Raw genomic sequence first — 12,354 nt, forward strand, 5'->3', positions numbered from 1 at the left:
CAGGTTTTCAAAGGGAGGCGGTTAGAAGCTCCAGTCTCCAGAGACTTGACATGGAGAGGAAGGATCTCATTCATCTCTTTCCCCCTAAACAACCTGAGCTCACACTCTAGCAGACACATCTCAACCTTCTCACACTCTAGCAGACACATCTCAACCTTCTCACACTCTAGCAGACACATCTCAACCTTCTCACACTCTAGCAGACACATCTCAACCTTCTCACACTGTAGCAGACACATCTCAACCTTCTCACACTCTAGCAGACACATCTCAACCTTCTCACACTCTAGCAGACACATCTCAACCTTCTCACACTGTAGCAGACACATCTCAACCTTCTCACACTGTAGCAGACACATCTCAACCTTCTCACATTGTAGCAGACACATTTCAATCTTCTCACACTCTAGCAGACACATCTCAACCTTCTCACACTCTAGCAGACACATCTCAACCTTCTCACACTCTAGCAGACACATCTCAACCTTCTCACACTGTAGCAGACACATCTCAATCTTCTCACACTCTAGCAGACACATCTCAATCTTCTCACACTCTAGCAGACACATCTCAACCTTCTCACACTCTAGCAGACACATCTCAACCTTCTAACACTCTAGCAGACACATCTAAACCTTCTCACACTGTAGCAGACACATCTCAATCTTCTCACACTCTAGCAGACACATCTCAATCTTCTCACACTCTAGCAGACACATCTCAACCTTCTCACACTCTAGCAGACACATCTCAACCTTCTCACACTCTAGCAGACACATCTCAACCTTCTCACACTGTAGCAGACACATCTCAATCTTCTCACACTCTAGCAGACACATCTCAACCTTCTCACACTCTAGCAGACACATCTCAACCTTCTCACACTCCAGCAGACACATCTCAACCTTCTCACACTGTAGCAGACACATCTCAATCTTCTCACACTCTAGCAGACACATCTCAATCTTCTCACACTCTAGCAGACACATCTCAACCTTCTCACACTCTAGCAGACACATCTCAACCTTCTCACACTGTAGCAGACACATCTCAATCTTCTCACAATCTAGCAGACACATCTCAACCTTCTCACACTCTAGCAGACACATCTCAACCTTCTCACACTCTAGCAGACACATCTCAACCTTCTCACACTCTAGCAGACACATCTCAACCTTCTCACACTGTAGCAGACACATCTCAACCTTCTCACACTCTAGAAGACACATCTCAATCTTCTCACACTCTAGCAGACACATCTCAATCTTCTCACACTGTAACAGACACATCTCAACTTTATCACACTCTAGCAGACACATCTCAGCCTTCTCACACTGTAACAGACACATCTCAATCTTCTCACACTCTAGCAGACACATCTCAATCTTCTCACACTGTAGCAGACACATCTCAACCTTCTCACACTCTAGCAGACACATCTCAATCTTCTCACACTCTAGCAGACACATCTCAATCTTCTCACACTCTAGCAGACCCATCTCAGTCTTTTCACACTGTAGCAGACACATCTCAACCTTCTCACACTGTAACAGACACATCTCAATCTTCTCACACTCTAGCAGACACATCTCAACCTTCTCACAATGTAGCAGACACATCTCAATCTTCTCACACTGTAACAGACACATCTCAACCTTCTCACACTCTAGAAGACACATCTCAATCTTCTCACACTCTAGCAGACACATCTCATTCTTCTCACATTCTAGCAGACACATCTCAACCTTCAAAGCATAGCCTATCAAAGGTGAATTGTTATTTCTCTTTAGATCAGGGTTGTGTATGTACATCCAGTAGGTTTTCTAACCTGATTCAGCTCACCAAGGAGCTAATGAGCAGCTGATTAGTAGAATCAGGTGTTAGAGCAGGAATGGAACAAAAACCTGCACACTGGCCACCACTGGATTAGATGCCACTAGATTTCTCATGTTGATGTTTCCACCCAGTGAGGTTCTACTAAATGTTTTGTAGAAAATGGAGGGGTCTCCAAAAAGTATGTTGATGTCCCCCAGTCTCTCTCTCTCTCCATTCTGTCCCTCTCTGATTAAACAATGAACTTACCGGTACCTCGTCGAGTTCCAGGGGTTCGATCATGGGGGCCTCGTCGAGGCGCGGCGAGCGCAGGGGGGACGATGACAGCCTCTTCTCCCATTCGGTAAGGCCAGCCGAGTCGGCGCCCGTCTCCAGGAACGATCTCTTGAGCTCACTGATGTTGGTTGTGTGTTTCAACAGCTCCTCCGGCGTGCCCACTGTGTCCTGAGGAGCAGGAAGAGAAGTAATCTTACTGATAATGATACACTACTTTTACTGTTAGGGTTAGTTACCGTTAGGGTTAGTTACCTTTAGGGTTAGTAACCGTTAGGGTTAGTTACCGTTAGGGTTAGTTACCGTTAGGGTTAGTAACCGTTAGGGTTAGTTACTGTTAGGGTTAGTTACCGTTAGGGTTAGTTACTGTTAGGGTTAGTTACTGTTAGGGTTAGATACCATTAGGGTTAGTTACCGTTAGGGTTAGTTACCGTTAAGGTTAGTAACGGTTAGGGTTAGTAACCGTTAGGGTTAGTTACCGTTAGGGTTAGTTACAGTTAGGGTTAGTTACCGTTAGGGTCAGTAACCGTTAGGGTTAGTTACTGTTAGGGTTAGTTACCGTTAGGGTTAGTTACTGTTAGGGTTAGTTACTGTTAGGGTCAGTTACCAGTTACCGTTAGGGTTAGTTACTGTTAGGGTCAGTTACTGTTAGGGTTAGTTACGTTAGGGTTAGTTACAGTTACCGTTAGGGTTAGTTAGGGTCAGTTACCGTTAGGGTTAGTTATTGTTAGGGTTAGTTAGGGTTAGTTACCGTTAGGGTTAGTTACCGTTAGGGTTAGTTACTGTTAGGGTTAGTTACCGTTAGGGTTAGTTACTGTTAGGGTTAGTTACTGTTAGGGTTAGTTACCGTTAGGGTCAGTTACCGTTAGGGTTAGTTACTGTTAGGGTCAGTTACCGTTAGGGTTAGTTACTGTTAGGGTCAGTTACCGTTAGGGTTAGTTACTGTTAGGGTCAGTTACCGTTAGGGTTAGTTACTGTTAGGGTCAGTTACCGTTAGGGTTAGTTACTGTTAGGGTCAGTTACCGTTAGGGTCAGTTACCGTTACTGTTAGGGTTAGTTACCGTTAGGGGGTTAGTTACGTTAGGGTTAGTTACCGTTAGGGTTAGGGTTAGTTACCGTTAGGGTTAGTTACTGTTGTTAGGGTTAGTTACCGTTAGGGTTAGTTACCGTTAGGGTTAGTTACTGTTAGGGTCAGTTACCGTTAGGGTTAGTTACCGTTAGGGTTAGTTACTGTTAGGGTCAGTTACCGTTAGGGTTAGTTACCGTTAGGGTTAGTTACCGTTAGGGTTAGTTACTGTTAGGGTCAGTTACTGTTAGGGTCAGATACCGTTAGGGTTAGTTACTGTTAGGGTCAGTTACTGTTAGGGTTAGTTACCGTTAGGGTTAGTTACTGTTAGGGTCAGTTACTGTTAGGCTTAGTTACTGTTAGGGTCAGTTACCGTTAAGGTTTAGATGTTACATGTGTATGGATGTCAAGTCAATATAGCAGTGTTGTGTTATGTTGTTTCAGATTGTGCAATATGTTTTATGTCCATGAATTTAAAAAAATACTGAAAATAAAATTCCATGGAAAACAAGAATGCCACTGGACGCTAAAGCGCAAGCTAAAAACCAACAAATGAATGAGATAGTGAATGCAATAGAAAATCAACTGTGTTTTGTGAGACAAATTACACATCTGAATCTTTGGGAGAGCAGCTTGTGTGCTGCTATTCAAGTAGCATGGCTAAGTATCACCGTGGTGACAGATTGACAAATGTAATGTCCTTTACTTTGATGCATGTTCGTATTATGATCACAGCTGCAGTATAATGAGCTGAATATATAACGTCATAATCTATCCGAAACAGACCTTCTTTTCAAATGAATTATCTGCATTTTGCAGCGAATCCTAACTTTCACTTAAGTAACATTTTCAATTAGTCTCCCATTGAAATCAATGCATGACTAAATGGAAGTTAGGATTTGCCCCTTTTTAAGGAAGCGTTCATAGATATCAATATAACTCAACATCCTCTTACTCTCTATCTAGCAATAACTTCCACCTGGCATATGCTATTAATCCAGTATGTATTACATCAACAAAACAAAATCTCAAAATAAAAGGTAGCATGTTAGTGAATAAACATCAGACAACATTAGTTCAAAACAACATGGTATCATTAGTTCAACATACCTGTTACAATCCCCTCATGTTGTCTGTTATAACAGCTACCTGTTACAAACCCCTCATGTTGTCTGTTATAACAGCTACCTGTTACAATCCCCTCATGTTGTCTGTTATAACAGCTACCTGTTACAAACCCCTCATGTTGTCTGTTATAACAGCTACCTGTTACAAACCCCTCATGTTGTCTGTTATAACAGCTACCTGTTACAAACCCCTCATGTTGTCTGTTATAACAGCTACCTGTTACAAACCCCTCATGCTGTCTGCTATAACAGCTACCTGTTACAATCCCCTCATGTTGTCTGTTATAACAGCTACCTGTTACAAACCCCTCATGTTGTCTGTTATAACAGCTACCTGTTACAAACCCCCCCTCATGTTGTCTGTTATAACAGCTACCTGTTACAATCCCCTCATGTTGTCTGTTATAACAGCTACCTGTTACAAACCCCTCATGCTGTCTGTTATAACAGCTACCTGTTACAAACCCCTCATGCTGTCTGTTATAACAGCTACCTGTTACAAACCCCTCATGTTGTCTGTTATAACAGCTACCTGTTACAATCCCCTCATGTTGTCTGTTATAACAGCTACCTGTTACAAACCCCTCATGTTGTCTGTTATAACAGCTACCTGTTACAAACCCCTCATGTTGTCTGTTATAACAGCTACCTGTTACAAACCCCTCATGCTGTCTGCTATAACAGCTACCTGTTACAAACCCCTCATGTTGTCTGTTATAACAGCTACCTGTTACAAACCCCTCATGTTGTCTGTTATAACAGCTACCTGTTACAAACCCCTCATGTTGTCTGTTATAACAGCTACCTGTTACAAACCCCTCATGTTGTCTGTTATAACAGCTACCTGTTACAAACCCCTCATGTTGTCTGTTATAACAGCTACCTGTTACAAACCCCTCATGTTGTCTGTTATAACAGCTACCTGTTACAATCCCCTCATGTTGTCTGTTATAACAGCTACCTGTTACAATCCCCTCATGTTGTCTGTTATAACAGCTACCTGTTACAAACCCCTCATGTTGTCTGTTATAACAGCTACCTGTTACAATCCCCTCATGTTGTCTGTTATAACAGCTACCTGTTACAAACCCCTCATGCTGTCTGCTATAACAGCTACCTGTTACAAACCCCTCATGTTGTCTGTTATAACAGCTACCTGTTACAAACATCTCATGTTGTCTGTTATAACAGCTACCTGTTACAAACCTCTCATGTTGTCTGTTATAACAGCTACCTGTTACAAATCCCTCATGTTGTCTGTTATAACAGCTACCTGTTACAAACCCCTCATGTTGTCTGTTTTAACAGCTACCTGTTACAAACCCCTCATGCTGTCTGCTATAACAGCTACCTGTTACAAACCCCTCATGTTGTCTGTTATAACAGCTACCTGTTACAAACCCCTCATGTTGTCTGTTATAACAGCTACCTGTTACAAACCCCTCATGTTGTCTGTTATAACAGCTACCTGTTACAATCCCCTCATGTTGTCTGTTATAACAGCTACCTGTCACAAACCCCTCATGCTGTCTGCTATAACAGCTACCTGTTACAAACCCCTCATGTTGTCTGTTATAACAGCTACCTGTTACAAACCCCTCATGTTGTCTGTTATAACAGCTACCTGTTACAAACCCCTCATAACACAGCTACCTGTTACAAACCCCTCATGCTGTCTGCTATAACAGCTACCTGTTACAAACCCCTCATGTTGTCTGTTATGCTACCTGTTACAAACCCCTCATGTTGTCTGTTATAACAGCTGTGCTGTCTGCTATAACAGCTACCTGTTACAAACCCCTCATGTTGTCTGTTATAACAGCTACCTGTTACAAACCCCTCATGTTGTCTGTTATAACAGCTACCTGTTACAAACCCCTCATGTTGTCTGTTATAACAGCTACCTGTTACAAACCCCTCATGTTGTCTGTTATAACAGCTACCTGTTACAAACCCCTCATGTTGTCTGTTATAACAGCTACCTGTTACAAACCCCTCATGTTGTCTGTTATAACAGCTACCTGTTACAAACCCCTCATGTTGTCTGTTATAACAGCTACCTGTTACAAACCCCTCATGCTGTCTGCTATAACAGCTACCTGTTACAAACCTCTCATGTTGTCTGTTATAACAGCTACCTGTTACAAACCCCTCATGCTGTCTGCTATAACAGCTACCTGTTACAAACCCCTCATGCTGTCTGCTATAACAGCTACCTGTTACAAACCCCTCATGCTGTCTGCTATAACAGCTACCTGTTACAAACCCCTCATGCTGTCTGCTATAACAGCTACCTGTTACAAACCCCTCATGTTGTCTGTTTTAACAGCTACCTGTTACAAACCCCTCATGCTGTCTGCTATAACAGCTACCTGTTACAAACGCCTCATGTTGTCTGTTATAACAGCTACCTGTTACAAACCCCTCATGTTGACGACATAAAAAATGGTAAATCCACTGTTACTGTCCAAACCAAGTCCCCACCATGCACTAGCCTGCTGTTCCATACAATACCAACCTCTAACATCAGCAGACTATGTCTGACAAACACATTCTCCTGCTTTATTCATCTTATGAGCCTGTTCTGGAAAGAAAATGACAGTCCGTTAGATTTTATTACATGTCAAATCTATATCTCCTCGTCGATTGCAGCTGTTGAATGTGCAGCCTTCAGTGATTTCGAATCCCAGGCTCACAGGTTGTGGGTGAAATGGTCGTTTGACCAGCTGTGGATGAAATGAGTGGTAATGAGTGTTAAGGTACTTTAGTTAGTATACCTGTGTCTTTAACTCGGACTCATCTTCCTGGTCCGACTGGCAGCATGGGAAGCACAGAGAGGGAATTTGATATCGAAACCGGAATACAACACACGTTATAGCTTACGAGAGGAATTATCAAATAACATCAGATATTGTTGAAATAGAAATGTGAAACCAAAAAAACGTAAGATTTCTACAAAAGGAGATGAGAGTTGAGGTGACTAGTGACTACCCATGTTACAAACCTCCGTGGCTGTCAGTTCACCATCGACACCAGTGTCAGTCAGTTCAGTCTGTTTAGTAGTAACACAACAGCATGAGGAGAAAGAGAACCGTGGCTGTTAGGGTTGAGTATAGCATTTCCCAGAACTCATATTTACCTAAACATTAGCTATTAGGAAAAGTGGTTGAACAAAGTAGTGACTAGTAAACTGTTTTCGGGGTAAAGAAAAAGTAAACAGGAAATGCATTAAAACATATTCAGATGACCTATGTCAACATAATATCATTAAACTACATTACAGATGACTCCACCAGCTTGAGGTCACTCTCCCACCGTATAAATGTTCATCACGAATGCAATTAACGTTAGTAGTTTGACCTCTGTATTCTACTAAGAACCCTTATCCTAGGTAGTAAGTACAGACATTACATCTGCCAAAGTTCATTCAGGTTAAGCTCCTTGTCATCAATTTGTTCACTAAAAAAAGCCATTTTTATTTCTACATTTCAAATAGTCTGGCCCTGCCTTTCGCTGAGTGTTCTGGCACTGATCTGAACTTGCCGCTCTGCCAGAGTATTGAAGGTTCAGGTCAGTTCTCCATTAGTGACTTATCAGGGACCTGCCTACCTGATAGAGAGAGTGGCAGAGCGTGAAAGCACAGGGTGGCATCCCCAGACAATGAGATTTGTGCTACTTCGCTACCCTAGAAGGAGAAAGGCCATCTGGCTCTAGTCTGTCTGACAGAATAGCTCTGGCTGGCGCTAGCTACTTTCTACTCTTGGCTCCGGCAATAAACTGCTGTCATTTTCAGAGTGGAATCTGGGTACTCAGAGGAATGTATTATAGAATGCTCTCAGGGGTGGGCAAAGGAACGAGATATTTGATTGGGTGTGGAGAACTATACCTTGGTGTCGTGTCGAATGGGAGAGGTTGGACTTGGTAGAGAGATCTCGGTGGCTTTCGTGGTCTCATCCTCCTCCACCTCCTCCAACTCTACCTCCACCTCTACTTCCACCTCTACTTCCACCTCTACCTCCACCTTTACTTCCACCTCTTCCTCTGCCTTCCTTTCCTCCACCCTTTTCTCCGGTGTCACGGTGGTGATGAGGTCGCTCATGGCGATGCCCTTCGCCCTTCCGTATAGGTCCGAGCCCATCTCTGAAGCATGCACATAGACGCACATGCACGCACACGCACGGACACAAGCACGCACATACCCACACACACATACACACACAGATCATTTTCCATTTAGGGAATTGTCATTTTCCTTTAACGGAGGCAATATTGCAGGTCAGCGGGTTGGAGAGGTAATGCTAATGAGCTACAGTCTGTATCAGCGTAGTCATCACAGCCATTGACTCAGGAGATACAGGAGATATTAAATCCCATTCTTGTTGATAATAACAAATAATAACATATTATCAACATCAGAGCTTTTCTATCAGATATGATCTGTAATTAAAGCAATATTCTGAAATCATTGTGTGGTTTGAAATGACAAAGCTAGCCCTGAACATTTCGTATACAAAAGTATGTGGACACCACCACATCATACAATGACATTCTAGACAATTATGTGCTTCCAACTTTGTGGCAACAGTTTGGAGAAGGCCCTTTCCTGTTTCAACATGACAATTCCCCGCGCACCAAGCGAGGTCCATACAGAAATGGTTTGTCGAGATCGGTGTGGAAGAATTTTACTGGCTTGCACAGTTCCCTGACCTCAACCTCATCAAACACCTTTGAGATAAATTGGAACGCCAACTGCTAGCCAGGTCTAATCGCCCAACTTCAGTTGCCGACCTCACTAATGCTCTTGTGGCTGAATGGAAGCAAGTCCATGCAGCAATGTTCCAACATCTGGTGGAAAGCCTTCCCAGAGGAGTGGAGGCTGTTATAGCAGCAAAGGGTGGAACAACTCCATATTAATGCCCATGATTTTGGAATGAGATGTTTGATGAGCAGGTGTCCACATATTTTAGTCTTATATAGATCATGTAGTGTAGCTGCTCATAGAATCTTATCAGCAGTATGATATTATACAACAATATCATCAAGAGTTTCAGGTAAAACAGTAAGTAAGCAACTAGTGAAATACCAGGGTCCACATTTAGGAGGAGAAAAGGGGTTTTCTGATTTGCTATCAGTTTCCATGCAGAGGTTTTTCTGATTGGTTGACAACTCTCATCATAAATGCTCTCTATTAACATCTTCTTGGACTGGAATTCTAAATCCCTGATAACCTGTCATGTTTAAACTCCTCGATACGCAGGCCTTACAAACATTCTTTAACTTACCGCAGCTTTGGAAATTTCCCCATTGACTGGAAATCAAAGGCTCAAACTACTTGTTAAAGGCTCCTTTCACACACTGAAATATCAATAGAAAAACTACTGCATCAGGGTGTAAACGAGTCAGGAAATCCAAAGGTATTGGATGTGCTGTTAACTGACACATAAAAATATGCTCCGTCGTTGCAGTTACAGATGAGAGAATGGACTGCATCCTTGTTGTGGACCCAAACACAGCTAAGAAGCTGTGTTCTATCACTCAGCCAAGAAAAACACATATCCTACCCAATATTAACTGTATCTAGGTTAACTTGTACCATCTCCCTACATCTGTGACGGCACAGAAAGCACTCTGACTCCATGTTACGCGCTGGGAGAAAAAGTGAGTAAATGTCAAGTCTCCTTAACCAATAGCGGCCAAGCTTACACAACAAGGCGTATTTTGTTTCCTCCATATTTTTTGGGAAACAAACAACTGCAAGTGAACAGCTGTGAAGCGAAGGCCATGGTGCATTCACATGCTAGGCAGGGAGCTCCCCCAATCAGCACGGGAGCATGCAAGCCTGGTCAGCACTGAGGGGGGAGTCTCTAAAAAGGGCCCAAAATACAAAACAAAATGGCCCTCGTCAAAAATAGGAAAAGGGAAGAAGCATAAATGTGATAATTAACTAGCAGGCATAGCTAGCAGGGGCTACATCTACTGTTAGCATGTACAGAGACACACAGTGCATGATATCTACCTGTTGGTTTAGCGACGTTAAAACTAGCAGGTGGTTCAATTCTCGGGGATACAGACTGGGGGGTATTCCTTTTGGGTGAACTCCTTTTGGGTGAACTCCTTTCGGGTGAACTCCTTTTGGGTGAACTCCTTTTGGGTGAACTCCTTTTGGGTGAACTCCTATTGGGTGAACTCCTATTGAGTGAACTCCTATTGGGTGAACTCCTATTGGGTGAACTCCTTTTGGGTGAACTCCTTTTGGGTGAACTCCTATTGGGTGAACTCCTATTGGGTGAACTCCTTTTGGGTGTACTCTGCGGAGCTGAGGAGGATTGCATAGAAATTCAATATTAACATGATGATGTAATACTATTCAAATCTGAGCATTAGTGCGTCAGCTGAGCACTTGAGAGAATATTGTTGGTTTATATTATAATTCTGTAGAGATATTGACTATAGATTTGAATACATGAATGTTAAAGGATGTGTATGTTGTGTCTGATTCACAGTGTTATGGAAAGCCTCAGACTAAGAGATGGAGTTGAGTCTTACAGTGCTAGAGGATGGATACACTTTCGGATGGGAGGAGAACCAACCGTCAGACACTGAACTGGCTCCCATCAATGAGGAGTTGAGACATAAATATCAATGTTGCCTTTTCGGTCCAATGATAATGACGAGTCTGAATCTAATACGGGCCCCGAGGAGGCTCATATTAAATTGGCACCACACCCAATTGGCAGAGTCTCTCTGCCACATCAGTTAGCTAGTGAAATTCCGCCAAAAGAGCTCGTCACCCCGAGATGAGACATCAGCTGGGGACGCCAGCTACAACAACATTTACATTCAAATGGACCGGTTTTCATCCACAGTTCTGATACGATAGTGACGACCCACGCCGGCAATCAAGACAAAGACAGCTGGCTCACAGAGCTCTGGAAGGGGCATAAATATAATTAAAAAACAAATTCTCCAATTAATCAGTGAACGGGGCCGAACAGGGGAGAACTGGGGGTTACAGGGGAGAACAGGGGAGAACAGGGGGTTACAGGGAGAATGGGGAGAACAGGTGGGAACGGGAGAACGGGGGAGAACAGAGAGAATTGGGGAGAACAGGGGGTTACAGGAGAGGATGGGGAGAACAGGGGAGGACGTGGAGAATGGGGAGAACTGGGGGTTACAGGGGAGGACGGGGAGAACAGGTGGGAACAGGGGATTACAGGGGAGAACGGGGGAGAACAGAGAGAATTGGGGAGAACAGGGGGTTACAGGAGAGAACAGGGAGAATGGGGGAAACGGGGGTTACAGGAGAGAACAGGGAGAATGGGGAGAACAGGAGAGAACAGGGGAGAACATGGGAGAACAGGGAAAAAGGGGGAGAACAGGAGGTTACAGGGGGAAACAGGGGGTTACAGGAGAGAACATGGAGAATGGGGAGAACAGGAGAGAACAGGGGAGAACATGGGAGAACAGGAGAGAACATGGGAGAACATGGGAGAACATGGGAGAACAGGGCTTTACAGGGGAGAACATAGAGAATGGGGGAGAACAGGGGGTTACATGGGAGAACAGGGAGAATGGGGGAGAACAGGAGATTACAGGGGGAAACAGGGGGATACAGGAGATAACAGGGAGAATGGGGGAGAACAGGAGAGAACAGGGGAGAACATGGGAGAACAGGGAGAATGGGGGAGAACAGGAGGTTACAGGGGGAAACAGGGGGTTACAGGAGAGAACATGGAGAATGGGGAGAACAGGAGAGAACAGGGGAGAACATGGGAGAACAGGAGAGAACATGGGAGAACATGGGAGAACAGGGCTTTACAGGGGAGAACAGAGAGAATGGGGGAGAACAGGGAGAATGGGGAGAACAGGGGAGAACAGGGAGAATGGGGAGAACAGGAGAGAACAGGGGAGAACAAGGGGTTACATGGGAGAACAGGGAGAATGGGGGAGAACAGGAGAGAACAGGGGAGAACAGGGGAGAACAGGGGGTTACATGGGAGAACAGGGAGAATGGGGGAGAACAGGGCTTTACAGGGGAGAACAGGGAGAATGGGG

General features: G+C 43.9%; 1 protein-coding gene across 16 annotated transcripts in view; it reads right to left on the bottom strand.

The window, feature by feature from the left end:
* Nucleotides 1–12,354, bottom strand: part of LOC139420190 (band 4.1-like protein 3) — a 129,030-nt gene that overhangs the window by 39,457 nt on the left and 77,219 nt on the right. For 11 of the 16 annotated variants that reach the window (XM_071170003.1, XM_071170002.1, XM_071169995.1 and 8 more), the window contains 5 exons: nt 10,316–10,615; nt 8,186–8,439; nt 7,304–7,351; nt 7,077–7,112; nt 2,083–2,277 (listed from right to left, as the gene is read on the bottom strand). In XM_071170003.1, the coding sequence (XP_071026104.1) occupies nt 2,083–2,277; nt 7,077–7,112; nt 7,304–7,351; nt 8,186–8,439; nt 10,316–10,615 (833 nt within the window). The remainder of the gene's footprint in view (nt 1–2,082; nt 2,278–7,076; nt 7,113–7,303; nt 7,352–8,185; nt 8,440–10,315; nt 10,616–12,354) is intronic. The other 5 variants (XM_071170004.1, XM_071170000.1, XM_071169997.1 and 2 more) reach the window with 2 other exon arrangements.

The sequence above is a fragment of the Oncorhynchus clarkii genome, chromosome 11, assembly GCF_045791955.1.
Source record: "Oncorhynchus clarkii lewisi isolate Uvic-CL-2024 chromosome 11, UVic_Ocla_1.0, whole genome shotgun sequence".
Lineage (NCBI taxonomy): Eukaryota > Metazoa > Chordata > Actinopteri > Salmoniformes > Salmonidae > Oncorhynchus > Oncorhynchus clarkii.